Genomic DNA, 19,213 nt, shown 5'->3' with positions numbered 1-19,213 from the left:
GCCCTGGGCTCTCCCGTGTGCACGTTCCGTCTTCACGTCCGGCACGGTCACCGCCACCTGAGGAATAGCGTGAGGAAGTCTTGCAGAGTGCCGGGCCTGCCAGGGCAGGTGCTGCCAGGAATCTTGCAGAACTTCTGGGACGATACCAACTGGGGATCAACTGAAATATAGTTGAAGTTCAGCCAGTGTTTGGTTGACTCAACCCTCCCTGTTGGATGCTGTGCGTTCCCTTAGGAACGCATCCTGATGACAGCTGCAGGGAGAGCCCTGGATCTTCCATCCCCAGTGCTCAAGTTCAGTGCTGCCAAAAGTCAGCAGTGTTTGTTCGCAGACCTGTTTATGCCCCTCGTGTCTGGTTGTACTCCTGTGACTCATTTACATAGTATCCAACCCGACAAAATAGGAGCATGGAGTTTATGGAAAACAGGTCGAATGCTTAGAAAGGCTCACAGTAATTTGCTTAAAAGCTGTCATCCAGTTAGGTGTGGGTGAGAAGCCATTAAAATTTTGCATGAGGGCATAGGAAGGTTTTGCACTCTGATTGCTTTTATAAGTGAGTTAAGTCTTGGTCCCACTTTATACAGTACCCAGAAATCACAGGCGATGCCTCACAGGCGCGATTTAGTCGGGAAAGACCGTGTTGGTCTTGGGCGTCCATCCATTCAGGAGCGGATGTAGGGCGCTCTGTGCCAGGCACTGTTGAAGGTGTAGAGGTGCCCGAAACTGGTGTTTCTGGCGGGGGGTGCGGGGAGACAGACCATGAACACGCAAGGAGCTACACGGAATGTCAGGTGGTGAGTGCTGTGTACAGAAGTAAAACAGGGAAGTGGGGATAGAGAGATCTGAAGTCAGAATGGGGGCTACCATTTAAAACGGGGGGGGGGGCAGAGAAAGCCTGGCTGCAAAGGGGAACGTTTAAGCAAAGACTTGGAAGTGAAGACGCAAGCATGGGGACTTAGGGAGGAAAGCACTTGGCAGAAGGAATAGTAAGTGCAAAGGCCCTGAGGCAGAAGCATTCCTGGCATGCTCAGGGAACACTGGGGAGGCCGGAGTGGCTGGAGGGGAGCAGGGGAGAGGAGGGGAATAGGGGGCAAGGTCAGGGAGGTAACCAAGGGCTGCTACAGTCATTGTAAGCTTTGTACTTGGAGTGAGTGGAAGGCATTGGAGGGCTCTGAGGGAGGAGTAATATTGGATGACTTGCCTTCTGAAAGAATCTCTCCTGCTGATCTGTTAAGGATCGACTGAAAGGAGCCAAGAGTAGAAATACAGACTAGGAAGGGAATGCAGGTGAGGAATGATGGTAGTTGGATGGGAGTGTAGCAGTGGAGGTAGGAATAGCAGTGGAGTTCTGGGTGTATTTTGAAGGTGGAGCCACAAGGTTTGCTGAGGATTGGCTGAGGATTGGATGAGAGAATTAAGGATGACGACAGTTTGGGTTTTTTTGTTTTTGTTTTTTGCCATTAAGTGATGAGGTGAAGACTCATTGGATCCAGTTTGGGTGGTGTGTGTGTCCTGGGAATTCAGGTTCAGGCATATAAAGTCTGAGATGCTGTGAGGCCCTCAAGGAGAGATGCGGATGGGGTAGATGAATATACAGTTTGAAGTTCAGAGGGAAGGACCCAGCTGGAAATGTAAATTTGGGTGCCCTCAGAGTACACACAGTGTTGAAAACCACGAGATTGGAGCCCCCAGAGAGCAAGTGTAGATGAAGAGGAGACGCCCAGGAATTGAGTCTGGGGGTGCTCCAGCGTTGGGGAGATTTGGGAAGAGCCTGGAGGTGTTCTGGGCTGAGGGTGTGCAGGGGACCGATGTGGCATCTGATGGCGGTGGTGGGTTCAGACTGGGCTCTGTGTGCTGGAGGCCCCTCTCCTGGACTTGCGGAGGCAGGCTCTGCTCTGCAGCTTTCAGAGGCTTTTCTCTGGACGCCCCCCCCCCCCCCCCCACAGCTCGCCTCTGGGCCTGCTTAGCAGGTGGAGATGCCCCCTAACTTCTCCCGGGGAGGCATCTCCCACAAGCATCCCCAGCCTTCCTTCCATTTCTCCAGGGCTGATTTCTATCTGAAACCCATCTGCAGCAAGCCAAGGGTGACCCCGTTGAAAATGCAGGGACTGTCCTCGGCTGCTCACAGATTGTCACATCTGCTGCTTGTAAAAAGCGAAAGATCCTCATGTAACCAGATTTGCTATTCACAGGTCAGAGAAGGCCCAGGGTAGAGCCTGGGTGAGTTCCTACCCTGGTCTTGTTCCGATTTGCCAACTCCCCAAATCCCCTGGTGTAAAACTTGCTTTGAGACTCAGGAGGACAGGAAATATTTGGGGGTGTGATTGGTAGTAACAGTTCTCGCCCCCACCCCCTATCCCAGAGGAGTGGCCTTCAGGGACAGACACGACCTCTTTGGGAAGTCCTGTTTTCCTGGAGATAAAGTTATGCATTTTTAAAAAATTTTTATTGTTATGTTAAATCACCATACATTACATCATTAGTTTTTGATGTAGTGTTCCATGATTCATTGTTTGTGCATAACACCCAGTGCTCCATGCAGAGCGTGCCCTCTTTAATGCCCATAACCAGACTAACCCATCCCCCCACCCCCTCCCCTCTAGAACCCTCAGTTTGTTTTTCAGAGTCCATTGTCTCTCATGGTTCGTCTCCCCCTCCGATTTCCCCCCCTTCATTCTAAAGTTATGCATTCTATGCTTTCTTTTCCTTCCCTCCCTCCCTACCCCATAAAATAAAGCAAAAGGCAACATGGTAAAGAGAAGCAAATCCTGAAATGTATTTCAGATGTGTCCCAGAGCCCAAGTTTCAGGGTGTAAACAGAAACTGTGCATGCAGACACGCAAACACACACACACACACACACACAGAGTATTTCTATGGTCAGTTCCCTTGTTCTGAGCTCTGATAGTGTCTATTTTTAACACTTTGTAATTATGTGTTTACTTCTGTATTATACAAATGATGACCTTCCCCTTCTAGGACACCTGCCCCATGGGGGCAGAGACCAGCTCTGTTTGGTTTACTGCTGTGTCCCCAGGGCCTAGCACAGGGCCAGGTGTATAATAGGTGCTTGACTGATGAATACCGATAATCACTAGAGTGCCTGGTTTTGTTTAGTATGGAGACAGGAAGGCTGGCACCCCTTAGTAAGTCTCAAGGACATCTCCCCACCAAGGCACATGACAGCACATACGTGCAGAGTGGAGAACCTGACTCCCAAAGATTATACTAAATCAAATTCAGGACACATTGCTTCATATGGCTGATTTTATTTTACTTTATTTTATTTTTTATTTTTAAAAGATTTTATTTATTTATTAGAAAGCACACGCACGAGTCAGGGGCAGAGGCAGAGGGAAAGAGAGAAGCAGACTCCCCGTCGAGCAGGGAGCACGACACAGGGATCAATCCCAGGACCCTGGGATCATGCTAAAGGCAGACGCTTAACCGACGGAGCCACCCAGGAGCCCCTAAATGGCTGATTTTAGAAAATTTCTGTTCAGAAAGGCTGAATTAATTTTTCTTTCTTTGTGGTGCTCTAAAGGGTCCTCCCGGAGGCTTAGCATAGATCAAAGCCACCCCCTTGCAGAGTCTCGTGCCTTCAGAGAGCACATCCGCTGGGCCCTCCACCATGTCCTATGTACCTGGCACAGAGCAGGCTGTCAGTAAGTAGTGATCACATCAATGGGGGAAATCAGTTTGGGGTAAATGACAGCCTGCGTCCTCCTCTTGGGATTTCTCCCGCCTGTCAGCACATTAAAGGCTCAGTAATCCTGCAGAGACACGCCTGTTGGCTTCACGAGCCCATGCTCTGGAGGTGAGTGGTTCAGGCTTCCATCCCAGCTCTGCCTCTTGCCAGTGTTGTATTCTTGGGCAAGCTGCCGAACCTCTCTGTGCCTTTAGTTCCTCGTGTATAAAATGTACAATACCCATCTCACAAAGGTCTTGTGAAGATTAAATTTGTGATTCCAAGTCAAACATTGGGCACAGCACTTGGCACGTAGTAAAAGCATGGAAATGTTGGCGGCCAGGACGCAGATGGTAACGCAGACACACGTGGCATCTGGGGGAACCAGTTCTGCGGAACCTTGATTTGGGAAATGGCAGTTACATGGGAGACGCATTAGGAAAGTTTTCATTCCACCTCTGCTCCTACCTTGGCTTTGAGTCCCTGGGCCTGGGGGTCTGTCCTCCGCAGGGAGGTAGCCTGTTTGAATGGCCTCCCCACCGAGAATGAGTGGGTCACAAACCAGGTGAAATGCGGGGTCCTGGGGAGGCCCAAGCAGCCCAGAGTGGAGTCGGCCAGCCGGGGTCCAAGGCATCGAGCACCTACAGACCTCCTCTGCGTCCCCGTCAGTACAACAGGATGAATTGTCCCAGCCCTCTATGCTACAGCCTGAGTCAGCCAGGGTACAGGCCTGGGGGATGGCGGGACGGTGGGGGGAGGTGGGGCAGGTGCGCCAGCAGACTCTGCCACCCAGGCCCCGGCCCCCTCTGAGGATGAGGCCTCCAGCCCCACAGTCCACGGCACCCTTGCCCTTTGGGCTGCGTCACTGTTGCGGACCGACACCCTGTTCAGGCCCACAGCAAGCATGTCCTCGTGGCACACCCAGGCCCCCCAAGACAGCTGGTTGAGACACCTCGGTAGCAGAAGAGCCCCCTGAGCTCCCACAGGCTTCTCCCCTAAGGCAGCCAGCCGCCTCTTCTCCTTAGTGTCCTGGAATGGGCACCAGCATCAAGACTTAAGAAACCCCGTTCGCAGGGCAGACGCACCCAGGGCTTACGAGACTCTCAGTCCCAACAGCTCCAGACCACGCAAAGGCTGGTCCCTGGAGTTGACTGCATCTTTTTTTTCCTTTGGCTCGTGTCAACTTTAAAAGGCAGAATGGGAGCACCTGGGTGGCTCAGTTGGTTAAGCGACTGCCTTGGGCTCAGGTCATGATCCTGGAGTCCTGGGATCAAGTCCCGCATCGGGCTCCCTGCTCAGCAGGGAGTCTGCTTCTCCCTCTGACCCTCCCCCATCTTGTACTCTCTCTCTCTTTCATTCTCTCTCTCAAATAAGTAAATAAAATCTTAAAAAAAAAAATTAAAAAAACGGGGGGCGCCTGGGTGGCTCAGTTGGTTAAGCGACTGCCTTCGGCTCAGGTCAGGATCCTGGAGTCCTGGGATCAAGTCCCGCATCGGGCTCCCTGCTCAGCGGGGGGTCTGCTTCTCCCTCTGACCCTCCCCCCTCTCATGCTCTCTCTATCTCATTCTCTCTCTCAAATAAATAAAATCTTTAAAAAAAATAAAGTAAAATAAAAGGCAGAATGGTCATAATAATGAAGACTTAGCGTCTTTACAGAATTTTACCTTTTAAAGGAACTTTTCCACGTGGACCTCAGGGGAGGCGCATCCGTCCCTTTCTGTCCCAAGATGGGAACCTGCTTTGTGTGCGTTCATCTGTCTTGACATGCGTGTATTTGCTCGTGTTTTGGCCTCCCTCCTGGTCGTAGATGTTTCCTTGGGTGTTAGAAAGCAGCCCGTTTCTGCTCAGTGAGAGGGGAGGGGGATGGTGTTGGGGCGCCCTGGAGCTGGGTTGGGGGGCCAGAGCAAAGTGCGGTGCGAGGTGTCTGTGTCCGAGGAGCCGCTCGTCTGTCTGTCCTGCCGGGTCCTGCCGGGTCCTGCCGGGGCTGCTCGGGCCTGAGCCGGGCTCGTCTGGGTGCTGGCTGTTCTCTGCCCGTGTGGAGCCTCTGGACTTGAGCCTCTGCCCTGAGGGGAGCGGGGAGGGTCTGTCAGGGAGGCCTGAGGCCTGTGGACTTGTGTTCAAAGAATTATAAAAGTGGGGACCTGGTCCCAAGGTTTGGGTGGGGCCTCGGGAGTGAGAGGAACCTTCCGGGAAGTTACTTCCCGGGGTGATTTGGTTTTCGAGCAGTGTAGACAGGCGTGTTTGGGGGTCTGGGCTCCACGTTCACCATTTACTTGTTCAGGGAACATTCTTCAAGCACCTCTTGTGCCAGACAGGTGGGTGGGTGAGAAATGAACAAGATCGTGCCCTCCAGGGCTTGAGTTCGGTGTCATGTGTGGGGCACCTGCCTCCCACGGCTCCTTGTCCCAAGTCTGTGGGGGCTTCACTCTGCCCTCCCTCCCCATTTTTGTCCCCTCACTCCTTCCCCAGAACAACTTGCATGTGACCTTGAGTGCGTGACCTCCTCGCTTGGCTCAGTTTCCTCACCGAGAATGAAGGGCTGCTTGGCATGGCTGCGGGGGTCCCCTGCCCCTCTCCGAGCCTGGCAGGGCGGCAGGGATCTCCCCACTGGTAGCTCCCTTTGGCTGAGGTCCCCACAGGCCAGGCCAGCCTTCCTGTTGCCTGGGTTGTGTTATCAGCTGTCACATGCTGGGTATTTGGAGTGCAAGCCAAACAGCTTTGGGGAACTGATGGCCTCCGAAGACCTCAGATCCTGGCATGAAGGCCCCATGAGGCAGGGACGCGATTGGTCTTTCGGATGCATGGCAGCCAAATCCGGAGCTGGCCCGGGCACGTGGCTGCCTTTAGAGCTGGGGAGAGGGAAGGAGAATCCGTGTGCAGAGAGGCGGACTTCAGGTCTGGATTAGATCTGTGTGGATCCTGGCTCCCTCCCTCGCTGCCCTTTCCCCATCTCTCCGCACCTGTCTGTGTCACCGCAGTTACCTGACTTGTCTGTGCTACTGCCCTCTCAGCCAGAGAAAGGGCACAATAACCCTTCTCAGGTGGTTAGAGGGAAGAGCAAATGAAAATACTATCTAAGCACAAAGCTGCCGGGGCCGGCGATGCCCACCGGCACGTGTTAGCTGCGGGTCTCCCCCGGCCCCAGCGTCTCCACTTGAAGGAAGCTCAGTGACTGTGCAGGCCAGTGGTTTCAGACCTTTGTTGCTGTCCCCTAAGGGCCACTTGCATTATCCTTGTCCAGGCTTCAGAGCCAGGCCCCTCTTAGGCATGGCCACCTAGCACGTGGCCTGCATTGACGCCCTGCTGAAGGTGTCCTCAGCCCCTCGCTCCCCTGACTTCAGTATACAGAACCCCTGTATGCTCCAGGGAGCTTGTTAAAATGCGGGTTCCTGACTCAGGAGGTCCAGGGGCGGGGTGGGGGGGCGCTGAGCGGTGGCATTTCTAACAAGCCCCCAGGGACTGTGGACCATACTCTGAGGAAACAGATCTAGGCTAGTGGCCCTCAGAGTTGGCTTTTAAAGTTTTCAATGCCTGGCATGCAAACCGGCTAAATTAAAATCTGTAGGGCTGAGGCGCGGGCTGCAGGATTTTTTAATCTCTCCAGGTGACTCCAGTGAGCATTGGAGTTTGAGACCCCCCCGCCCCCCACCACCCCACCTCTCAATGCCAGGGTTCCTCTGAGCTGACATGGTTCCAGCTCAAAGCCAGCTCCTGGCCTCGTGGGTGGCTGTCCTGTGGGCAAACGGTTAACCCCATCTGGCTTCTTGGAATATTGAAAAGCACTCTTTGGTCCCCATCACTACAAGAACTGCCTCAGGGAGGGGCAGCCAGGCTTAGGGGTCAGATGGTCCTGGATTCAGAGTTTGGCTGCACCCCCTATTGACCAAGAGAACATGGATGGAATTTTGCGCTTCCTCACCTCTCTGTCTTCCTCTGTAAGACACAGATCATCCTTGTCTCTGCCTCAAGTGCTGCTGGGAATATTTGAGGAGCTCCCATAAAGCATCTGAAGTAGCTCTGGGCTCATAGCAGGTGCTCAAAATGATACCATTGCATAGTTTCCTTGCTTGACATCCTCATTTTATAGGTGGATGGTTCTGGTTCAGCAAGGTGGAGGCATCCTCCAGAGGCCACACAGCAAGTCAGCAGCAGATCTAGGGCTGAAATTCAGGTTCCTGCATCCCAGTGTTGGGCCATTTGCCCTGCCTCTGAAGCTCAGCGTGGGGGCCTCATCTGAGGCGGTGGGGGGCCCTCCCGGGAATGGAAGGGGCTGCTTGGGGAAGGTGGAGCCTTCAAAGATGCCACCAATCCTGAGGTGGCTGGTGGCTGGCGCCAGGAAGCAGGCGGTGACTCCCACAGCCCCGACCTGTGGGGCTGCACCTAGCCTCCAGGGAATTTCAGCAGCATCTCGGGTTGTCCCACCTTGGCACTGGCTCCCACACACTTTGCCTCTCCCTTCACCTCTGGCAAGAGTGCAGAACATCAGACATGGACTTCAAATGAATTGCACTCTGAGAATTTATGGAGAGTTGTGTAAGACTCCTGTGTGGCCGAACCAGCTCTGGGGATTACGTTCCAGAACGTCCCTCCTGACTCCTGCAGAAGGAGGGACGAGGCAGGCAGGGGACTCTACTCAGCATGTCCTGGCAGCCTGGTGGGGGGCATGGAGACTCCTGCGGGGACCAGAGAGCCCCTGGCCTCCTCCCCTCCCAAGCCCTTTCCCCTCTCGGCCTCCCTTGACCCAACTCTCCTTGAGGGAGCTCTCTGGATCCTCCTCTCTCGGACTCACTTGGGGTTTGTCTCCGCCATGCCCTGGAGGCTACTGTCGCCGTGGTTACCAGCAGCTCTGGGCCCATGCTGAACACTGCTGTGGTTCTCCTTCCTGGCCTCCTTGACTTTTGGCAGTGGCGGACTCTCCCTGGCCGGGCTTGCCATTGCTCTCTCTGGGCTCCCTCACATCACCACCTGCCTCTCCCCATCCCGTCCTGGGTCCCTCCCCTTGCTGAGCCATCCGGGCCACCCAGATGCTGACCAACCCCAGATTCATCTGTTCCATTTCAGCCACCCACTTGACCTCTCTCTTGGGTCGAATAAACACTTCAAATCTAATCCTTTTCAAACCCTGAAGCCTCTCCTGCTATCTTCCCGTCTTGGCTAAAGGCAAACCATGCTGCTCTGGAGTCCGTCGAGGCTGAGGGCTGCCAGGAAGAGGGCCATGCGTGGACATGCTGAAGGGAGCCCAGCACAGCTGGGCCAGCGAGGGGGTGGGGAGGTGGGGGGCCGGCCTCTGTGTGTTGAGGAACATGGTCACTGTCCTGGGAGCCCGGGATTGACGGTTGCAGACAGGGTGTGTCATGAGCCAGTGTGCTTTTGGGGAAGGGGAAGGTTGGTCTTCCGTAGAACAGGTGGGAGAAGGGGCCGATTAAGGGGGGGAGCTCATGGGAGACCTGACTGGGCCCGTGGAGGGAGGGCACCGGCCGCCCTCCTGCTCTGACCTGCTGGTGTCATCACCACTGGAGCATCCCACATGTGCTGAATTCTTGGAAGGCAAAGTGCCCTCACATCCCGGTCCCCGGGCTCTTCCCAGCCCAGCTCTGCCTCGGCAGGCCGGCAGAGAGGGCCTCTATTTACAGTTGAGGAGGCCAAGGTTCAGAGCCTAGGAGGCAGGGAGGGCCTTACCCTGGGCCACATAGCCAGCGAGGACGAGGATCGGGACTGACAGCCATGCCACCGCTGCCTCGGGATGTGTCACAGCCCCTGGCATCGCCTCACTTGGCCGGCCCCTTGCGTCCCCACCGACTGCCCCCGTGCCAACACCTGCAGGTGGATACTCGAGTGCTGGCATGTCCTGTGCTGAGAGCTTCCTCTAAATTTAATCAGCACAACCACCCAGTGAAATTACTGCTCCTGTATCACAGATGGTGAAACCAGGGCCCAGAGAGGCCCCTGACTTGCCAAGCTCACACAGTTAGGAACTTAGACTCAGGTCGTTGTGCATGAACCACTACTGTACTGAGAACTGGAGAAATATCTGGTTCTGCAGATGCTGTTTCTCAGCGCCTGACATCTCCGCCCCAGGGAACCACTGGGCTCTCAAGAGTTCTCTGACCACAGGAGGGGTTTCGTGGTCAGGAAGGAGACTGTCCTGCTGGACATCACTGCCCTAGTCCTAATAGGAGACACCTAGGTGGTGACCGGGTGTCTCCCCAGAAATGGTGGTGCACGGAGCTGAAAGGCCTGGGCTCTGCTCCCCCAGGAAAGTCTCCGAATCTGTCTGAGCCTCAGTGTCCTCATCTGTGAAATGGGTATAAAAAGTGCTTGTTCTCCCCACCTCCTGAGCTGCTGGGAGGGCCCACAGATAAGCTTAGAAAGTATTTGGGGATTACAAGGGCTGTGTGCATGCCAGCTGGGGTTGCCCCGACTGGGCCAAGCCGTGTGCTGTGGGGTGGTGAGAGGAGCCTGCCTTTGGGGGCTTTGCCGCCGATCATAAGCTCTCGGACCCCACGGATACCCAGGGTTGGGGAGAAAGCTCGCCCCCTAGTGGAAGTGGCTGTGGTTGCCACGCGCAAGGGAGCAGAGAAATGCTGGACAGCTAGAGAGGGCCAGGAGGCCAGGGGGGTTACCTTTGTTTAACTGATCTGGTTTTTGAGTGTTTAGAAGATGTGTAATGCTGGTAACAGAGAAGGAGACGTAGAAATTGATGATGCAGGGCCTGCCTGTCTTCAAAGCTGCGGCTCATCCTGCTGCATGCACTCCATTAGAGATGTTTCTGCAGACGGGACGGTGTAGGGGGACCTGCAGTGTGCTGAGACTGCCCTTTCTTCCCCAGCAGGACAGGGGCATGCAAGTCCCAAGTTTCCAGGCAGCCTCACAATGGGCTGTCCCTCCCACAGTCGGGTAGGCTGGCTGAGGGGCTGTGCTCACATTGGGGTCCCAGCCAGCCCCCAGGCCACCTCCTGGGCTTTGTGATTCTGAAACTTTGATGGTCCATCTGGGGCACAGGCTTGCCGCTGAGCATGGGGTTGTCTTTAGTTTTCTGCCTTGAATCTTGCTCAGCTAGTAGAAGCCGCTGACCACAGACCTTGATCGCACAGCATTGGGAGGAATTCACACAAGGGCAGCCCCGCACCTTGGCCAAGAGCCAGGCCCTCACTTGTCTGTTTATATGTTTGTTTGTTTATATGTTCACTTACTTCATTTATTGAAATAGGTATTTTTCGATCGCTCCCTTTGCCAACTTTGACACTATTCCCGTTCTGGATCATTCTCTGTCATGGGGGCTGTCCTGGGCATTGTGGAATGTTTGGCGGCATTCCATCCCATCCGCTAGATGCCCCATCCACTAGATGGGCCGCTCCACTAGATGCCGTAGCAACATCCTCCCCTCCGTTGGGACCACCAAAAATGTCTCCAGACACTGCCAAGTGCTTGCCCTTGTTGAGAACCACTGATCTAGGCCCTGATGTGTCAGCTTCGAGACTGGCCCCATTCCCGTCTCTTGCTCCCTCAGACGCAGTGGACTCTGAGCCAACACCTGATACAGGTGAGGTTCCCGCAAGTGTTCACCCTTCCCACTTTCCCGCCCACCTCACCTTCCTCCTCTCCTGACCGGAGGGCCTGCTCACTTCCATTCTTCTGTCTGGGGGACAAATTTGGGACCTGGGACAAGTTACTTAGCCTCCGGTGGTCTGTTTCCGATCTGTAAGTTAGGGCTCATATAATATCCGCCTTGGTAGGTGTACGTAGAGTAGGATAGTTGGTATATGTAAATACTTAGCACATTTCCAGCATATGTGTTGTTCTCATTGAGCAGCTATTTATTTTTGTTGTGCTAAGATGGGGATGCATCAGTGAGTAGGACAAAAGCCCTGACCTTGGGATTTCACAGCCCGTGAGGGAGGCAGATACATAATCCTCCAGTTGTGATTCAGTGTAACAGGTGCTGTGGCAGGGAAGTACGAGGGGGCAGTGGGAGCCTGCAGGAGGGTTGCCCCATTCAGGAGTTAAAGAAGGAAGGCTTCCTGGAGGAGGTGGTATCCCAGCCAGGACCTGAAAGATGAGTCCGGGTTAGCTGGGTGAAGGAATGGTCTAGGCCACCTATCTTTTAAACAATTCTTAAATGCTTTCCTGGGGAAAAAAAAAAATCTCATTTAATGGGCTCTGGTAGCAGAGAGGGCCAAATTGTGTCACAGGATCCGGGCTCACACCCCCTCAGAGATTCCTGAAATGAAAGTGCTTGGTGCAGTGAGGCTGGGATAGCGGGCCGAGGGCAGAGCTTGTGGCCTGGAGGAGACCCACTGCAGGTGATGGATGTAACGTGGTACCAGAAACTTCCCCAGATGTTTCCGGGGGCGGGGGCAGTGCCTGGGGACGCAGGTGGGAGCACAGAACAGCTGCCGTCTGCACGGCAGGGCTCCATTCCCAGCTCGCCTGTCCCTCTACGGGGGTCATCAGGACAGCCCTGCTCAGTGCAGTGTCGCAGAACCCAGCTGGGGGATGCTTCTGCTCACCCTGTCCCTTGTAAGGGGAGGGAAGGTGGTGGGCAGAGCTCGGTGGAACTCACGTGGGTCGTTAAAGTCCACATCCCGTGGGCCTCAAGGTGCCGTCCGGGGCTCCGGGGGCGGGGTCCTGCTGATGGTGTGTGTTGTTCCTCTCCCAACAGCTACAGTCTCCGCCTGGCATCCCGGTGCCCTCCTCCAGCCGCCCCGTACATCACCAGGCAGTGTAGGAATGTGAGGGCCACAGCGGCAGCCCAGTTCCAGGGACCCCTCTTCAAAGAGTAGATCCTTCGCCTGCTCCCTGACAGGTACGAGGAGGGTGGAGCGGCTTCTGGCCCTGTTCGGGTGGCTCTGGGGGTCGAGGAGTGCTGGGCTTGGGGCTTGGGGTGGGCTGGGAAGCAGGGAAGAGGGTGGGCATGATCCGCCTGGGTGCCGGTGGGGGAGCCACGGGGCCTTCCTGCAGGCACGTGTGGACCCCAGCTCTGCCACTTCCTGGCTATGGGACCTCCACAAGTTACTCAGTCTCTCTGAGCCTCAGTTTCCACATCGGTAACATGGGGATGACAGTGGTACCTACTTCACAGGTTGTGAGAATTATGAGTGTCATGCATGCAAAGCAGGTAGGAAGTGCCTGATGCACAGAAAGCACTAGCTTTTAGCTGTTACTAGCTGTGTTAGCACCAGCAATTAGCTGTGACTGTTGAATAAGAATAGCAGGAACAAACAGTAGCCAGCGCTTAATCGAGACCTTCAGAGGCTTTAAGCCCAGAAAACATTGTGTAGTCTTTATTCCCACAATGTGTTTGAAAGTGAAAGTGATAGTATTCTGCAAAATATAAAACTTAAATTTAGTTGAACCGGAAGTCTCTTCCTAGATTTTCTGATGGTAAAACCTGAATTCATTCATAGAAGCTGGACTTTCCCTCTTCAGGGGGGCTGGGCTTGGCCAGTGAGCTCAAGCAGGCCTGGGCTTCTTTGTTGGTGACGTGGCATGTCTTCTGTCACTGTGTCCCTGAGACGACGATGGGAGGACCCCACGTGCCAGTTAAAGATCCAGACCCCAAGGTGCAACTCACTAAACAAGCATCCTGGTGTGCAGGGCCTGGGAATCTGTATTAGCAGGTGGCCCCGTGATTCTGGGACACCCCCAAGTGTGGGGATGCCTGCTTAATGGAGCCAGGGCTGTTCAGGATGAGAATGCAGTTGTTTCGGGCAAGAATGGGCTGACCTCTGAAACTTTGGGGTCTTCCATCTTGTATGTTCCTCCCTCCGCCTGCCCTGCTACCTGGAGGGCTCACTCACTTCTCCCTTCCTAAAGCTGCTGGAGGCTCTGGGCTCTGGGCTTTATTTCTCTGGGGACCGGGGAGGGGCATGGAAACAGAATCCACTTTCCCCAGGGACTCTGTTGTCTTGAGCAGAACTCAGCCTGAGTCTCCAGAACAGGCTCCTGAGAGGGCAGGTGCCCCTGAGCTGGGAATGCTGGGGAGCAGAGTTGAAATGTTTGCTAAGCGCAGAACTGGAAGGCCCAGGAGAGGAGATGCCGGGCTGGCGTCTTCCGGACAATGGGGGGCAGCACCAGGACAATTCTGGATCCGGGCATGGCCCAGGCCCCTCCCTGTGGTGGCCCCTGCCGTGTGGATGTCTGTGTTGATGGGTGCCAGGGTGTGGCTCCCAGCCCAGAGCAGGTGTCCTTTGCAGCCTGAGGGAGAGCCAGGCACACCTGGACTGATTGGGCCACAGTCTGGGCTGTGTCCGTTGGCCACTGTAGTCTCTGGTGGCGATGTGGTGTTTGCCAAGTGTTGCTAATTCAGGCTCTGCCCCGGCGGCCAGGGCATGACCCTAGAAGGATACGTTCTCTTCCCTTACTTCCAAACATGTGCAGCTTCCCAAGCAAGGTGCTCAGATGAGTAGAGGCCCAATGTAATTTGTGTCTGTGACTGATTTTATGTATATATGATTTAAAAAAACAACACCTTACTTACACTGTTTGTCTTAGCTCGGGCTGCAAAACAGAATACCACGGACTCTAGGGCTTAGACATTTATTTCTCATGGTTCTGGAGGCTGGGCATCTGAGCATCTGAGGTCAGGGTGCCAGCATGGCTGGGTTCTGGTGAGGACCCTCTTCCTGCCTTACAGGGGCCACCTTCTTGCTGTGTCCTCAGTAGTGAAGAGAGGAGGCTCTGGTGTCTTTTGTGAGGTCACTAAACCTGTCATGGGGGCCCCACCCGCATCTAGACCTAATCACCTTCCAGAGGCCCCACCTATCACACTGGGGATGAGGGCTTCCAAATATGAATGGGGGGGGCAGTTCAGTCCATAGCAGTGTTGCACATGTTTCCAGAATGGTTTTTTAAGTGCCTTGACGAAGGATTTTAGCATGGGAAGGATGCGTGCATCAAAATCCCCATTTTACAGGGAGGGAAACTGAGACCCAGGGGCAAGTGGCAGAACTGGAGGCAGAACTGGAGGCGTCTGACTCCCAGAGTGGATGGTGGACTCTAAGGGGTCTGTGCTGCCCCCCCGAAATCATGTGCATATGGGGTCTGTTCTGAGGGAAGAGTGCTGGCCTCGGAGCACCCAGGCCCCGGACTGCACCTTCCCTGCTGTGCTTGCCGGCTTAGAGGCTCTGGCTGGTTTACCGACAGTCTGAACCCAGCGAGGAACTGGCCTCCTCTCGGCCGCTGACTCCTGGTGTCCCTCCCTTCTCTGGCTTTATGGATGTCGTGGACAAAGCCCAGGGCTTTCTCTGTTCACCTTTCGGCCTGAAACACGCCACCCGTCTAGTCCCGTGAGAAACTGCCCCCGCACGTCCTCGGTGCCTCTGTCTCTCTCCACTGCAAGAAGCCAGCACGCTTGGGCCCCGGGGTCTTTGAGGGGGCTGTCCAGGGAAGGGACTGGCATCTCTCACTCATCTGGCCACCTTCGTGGTCTTCCCCTCGGCTGCCGCTGCCCTTGGGGCAGGCTTCCCAACACTGGCCCTCTCCTGGGGTCCCAGGAGCAGGGTGAGTGGGGTGATAAGAGAACCCCCCTCTGACAGCCTCCGCTCGGCTCCAGCCCCGGTGGTCCAGCCCACAGCCCCTGCCGCTGGGGTCCCCACCCTGGAGGGCTGCCTCCGGCCTAGGGATTGGCAAGCTGCCTTCCTTTTGTGCATCCCACTCGATGACCCTCAGGTGACACAGCCCAGCCACACCAGGCTGGGGGTACGCAGGCCACTCCACGGCTGGCTCCTGTGTCCCCCGGCTCGTTCAGGGCACATGCAGGCCTCCACTGGGAAGGGAGGCCCCCTCTCTTGAAGGCACCCTCGTATACTGCCCCATCAAGAGATTTCGGCGGGGGGGTTGGAATGGACCTAGTGTAGCGGTTAAGTGCGCGTTTTCTGGCGGTGTCCCGGCTCCAGTAATCCTGGTAGGTACTTCACGTCTCTGTGTTTTAATTTGCCCGTCTGTGAAATGGGTTACTAGTAATGCCTGTCTTGTGGGTTATACCATAAGCCTGGAACAGATTAGTATATGAAAAGCCCTTAGGAAAGGGCCGGGTATGTCGTAAGCCTGCTGTAAATCATCACATAGTGGTGTAGTAATAATAATAGTAGTCAGTGGTAGGAGTGGCAGTTCTAGTAACGATGACCAGGTCCTCGCAGTGAGAGAACAGAGCGCCTGAACGTGGCCCAGCACGATGCCGTGCTCAACTTCAACCCCGTGCAGCAAGTCTTTTTAGGTCCTGACTCCGGTGCCTGGCTCGGTGTCAAGTACTGTGGGTGGGGTTCCTGTGGAGGAGGCATGCAGGCGAAGCCATGCCCCCATAACAGAAGGCACTCACAGGCCCTGAAGTGGGCTTGACCTGGGTTCAGGTCCCATGACTGCCACTTGTCATCAGCCTGACCTTGTAAAAGGCACTTGTCCTCTTCGAGCCTCTCTTTTTTCTGTGCAAAGGGGGATCTGGGGATCTGTGTCGCCTGCCATGAGGGTCGCCGGAAGCATTAGAATGAAATCAGGTGGTAGCGCAGTTAAAATGGCAAAGTCTTTGGCAGGATTGATTGAAGCTGATATCCGCGTCCCCTGGACCCAGCAGTTACACCGCTAGGGAGACACTCGGCGGGAATGCGTGCACGTGCACACCAGAACCCACACGCGGGAGAGTTCGCGTGTTGTATGTGCACACCCTACCACCCAGCACTTCTGCTCGGCATAATTACGCACGCATGTGCACCGTACGTGTCCTCCAGACATAGATAAGCGTGTCCTGGCAGCATGACTCATGGTGGCCCCAAATTGGAAACTGCCCACTTGTCCTTGGCAGTGGACCAGCCAGATGAAGGTGGCATGATCCTCCAGTAGACTCCCATAGCAAGGAGGTGGACGCAACTGCACGCACGGGCTTAGGAGGGATGAATCACAAAGGTGTCGTGCGGAAGGAGCCAGACACAATTTACTTAAGTCAAAAATGGACAAAATCAATCTATGGTGACAGAGGTCAGAGTGTTTATTCTGGGGGGTAAGGGTTAGTGGCGATCCTAGAAGGGAGCTTGGGCTAGGGGTGAAGGGGTCATGCAGGTGTGTTCACTGTGAACATTGATCAAGCTGTGCTTTTCTTTGTATGTATGGTGTACTTCAATCTTTCATTTTTATATATATATTTTTTAAGATTTTATTTGTCAGAGAGAGAGAGGGAGGGAGAGCACAAGCAGGGGAGCAGCAGGCAGAGGGAGAGGGAGAAGCAGGCTCCCTGCCAAGCAGGGAGCCCAATGCGGGGCTCGATCCCAGGACCCCGGGATCATGACCTGAGCTGAATGAAGGCTGACGCTTAATGACTGAGCCACCCAGGCATCCCCAGTCAATCCTTTAACTGGAAAAATTAAGTGAGGTAATGCTTCAGCAGCCCAGGGTAGGCACGGAGTATGCGGCCACTCTTACCATTTTTCTTTTCTTTTTCTCCTCAGCACCTGAAGTGACCTGGAATCAGTGAAGCCAAAGGGACTGGCCTTCTGCCCTGCAGGGAGTACCGACCTATTCCACTTTTATGAGCCTGCGAGAGAAAGGGAGTGTGTGTGCGTGTGTGCGCGTGTGTGCGTGTGTGTGTGTGTGTGTGTGTGGTCTTCAGACGAGGGTCCCAAACCCCAGGGAGGCAGGAAGGCAGCTGATTCCACACCATGGATGACACTTGGGTGCAGCCCCTGGGACCGAGCTCTGCAGCTCAGCCTTCCTGCTGGGGTGGGGCCTCTCCTACTATGCAATTTTTCAAGAGCTCCTTGATCCTGCTTTTTGCTTCTCGAGTTGTCTTTTGCCATGGCGGGGACTGTGGTCTGGCTCAGGGGTCGGCTCCAGTCCTGTCCGAGCAAGGCCGTCAGGAGGAGGCCGAGTTTCCCTTGTACCCACCCCACCTGCCCTAGCCTTCCACCATGTCTGGGAATCAGCGGCGTGTGGACGCGTCGGAGCCTCGCCGATCGACCCCCTTGGCCTGCGCACTTCGAAAACCCCCCTTCTTTGCCTGAACTACTAGCTTGAGTCGTTTTCCGGATTTAACATTCTAGTCGGTCCATTTGGCGGGAGAAAGTCCCCATCCCCATCTGCAGATCCGGTTCCTCCCTTGGGAGAGGCGGGGGATGGGACGGCATGTGGGGGATGGGGAGGTCTCCCTGGTGCTGCTTTTGCCTCCCTTGGTGGGACCATCAACACCTTTAGCGGCTGACCTCCTCAAAGTAGCTGAAAAGGGAATCAACAATTGGGAAATGAAAAATAAATTGGAGGATTAAGAAGCACAGGGGGGAGAAGAAGAGATTTCCAGAGGCCACCAGTCGCCTACCAGGGAATGACGGAGCCGGCTCCCGCTTTGTGTGGGAGCAGTCCATGTCTCGGAGAAACGGGTGAGCTGAGCTAGGAGTTGGGACCCAGTTCAGTGAGGGTCTTGGATTTTGTGCCTTTGGGGCAGACCCCAGACACGGATATCTGAGACCACTCTGGCGCTGTTTTCTCAGCTCTGTTTCCAGTCGTGATGTATCGAACCCACAGTGGAAGGAGAGCACTTGGAAGGACGTGAGTGGTCACACACAAAAAGGGACTTTTTTTTCAGGGCTACTATGGTTGATCTTGCAACTCTGTAAATATGTACGTAGACACTTTTAAAAGCACGTATTTATGTCCCTGACTGTAAATGCCCCCTTTTTAAAGTTTTATAACTTGTGTTATTTAATTAATCAGTCGACTGGCTGCAGTGTAGGGTCTGATGATGGTCCAGGAGGAAGGTCTCACGAGACCCTCACATGGGCAGAACAGTGCCGATCGCTGGCCTCCATTCACAGTTTTCCACTTGCCACCCAGCTCCAAACCATTGTTTGTTTTCAGTTTCCATAAGCTGACATCCTTTTGCCCACTCCTAAAATCAACCCTCACAAGCATGAAAAGCTGTGGCTGTTCCTTATCCTAACGATACAATTTTGTCCCATAAATGCCAACACTCATGAACTGTACCCCAGCCTCTCAGTTCTTGAGGGTTCCCCTTTTCAGCAGCAAGGAAGGCTCATGAATCCAAAGCTTCGAAAGTCACCTTCAACTGATGGTGAATTCCAGAAAATGTTGTGGGGGGCTGGGGGACACTCATTTTTGCATGTGCAAACGTGCCGGTCAGCCTTCGAACCTCTCAGACTAGCGGAAAGGGCTGTGAGTGTCCCGATCACGAAGATGGGGGTGGTCTTCTAAAGACTGGTGTTTCCTGGTCAGTGGTAGTTTTTGGGCGTGGGTCTGGATCACGGAAGAGAATGGTTCTGTATCTGCCATGTGAAGAAAATTAACAATAAAAGTGTGAAGCGCGATTGTAAGGAACATGCCTGGGAGTGATCATTTTGGTTTCTGTGTTTTGTATCCATTTTGCTGATTTCTGTGGGGAGGGGGTGGGTTGGGGTGGCCCCCAAAGGCCCCAGTCTGGCAACGAGAGCAACGAGAAGTTTCGAGGAAGCTCACTGTGGAAATATCCTGCCTGGTAAGCAAGGTTACTCTGCCTTCAAATCACTCTCCCACCTGCCAGCCAGT

General features: G+C 54.6%; 1 protein-coding gene across 14 annotated transcripts in view; it reads left to right on the top strand.

Moving 5' to 3' along the window:
- Nucleotides 1-17,446, top strand: part of PRDM2 (PR/SET domain 2) — a 118,798-nt gene extending 101,352 nt beyond the window's left edge. For 12 of the 14 annotated variants that reach the window (XR_010411093.1, XR_010411088.1, XR_010411092.1 and 9 more), the window contains 2 exons: nucleotides 10,899-11,231; nucleotides 12,351-12,453. Coding sequence is in view for 2 of the 14 variants with exons in the window: in XM_045898655.3 (XP_045754611.2) it covers nucleotides 12,351-12,471 (121 nt within the window). In the remaining 12 variants the exon portion in view is untranslated. Of the gene's footprint in view, nucleotides 1-10,898; nucleotides 11,232-12,350; nucleotides 12,495-17,127 lie in introns of those variants that run through there. The other 2 variants (XM_045898655.3, XM_054513127.2) reach the window with 2 other exon arrangements.
- The last annotated feature ends 1,767 nt before the right edge of the window (nucleotides 17,447-19,213 follow it).

Source organism: Mirounga angustirostris, unplaced genomic scaffold (genome assembly GCF_029215605.1).
Source record: "Mirounga angustirostris isolate CCGP_5_RB_7025 unplaced genomic scaffold, mMirAng1.0.hap1 SCAF_4, whole genome shotgun sequence".
Lineage (NCBI taxonomy): Eukaryota > Metazoa > Chordata > Mammalia > Carnivora > Phocidae > Mirounga > Mirounga angustirostris.
This window is presented reverse-complemented; position numbering and strand designations above follow the sequence as displayed.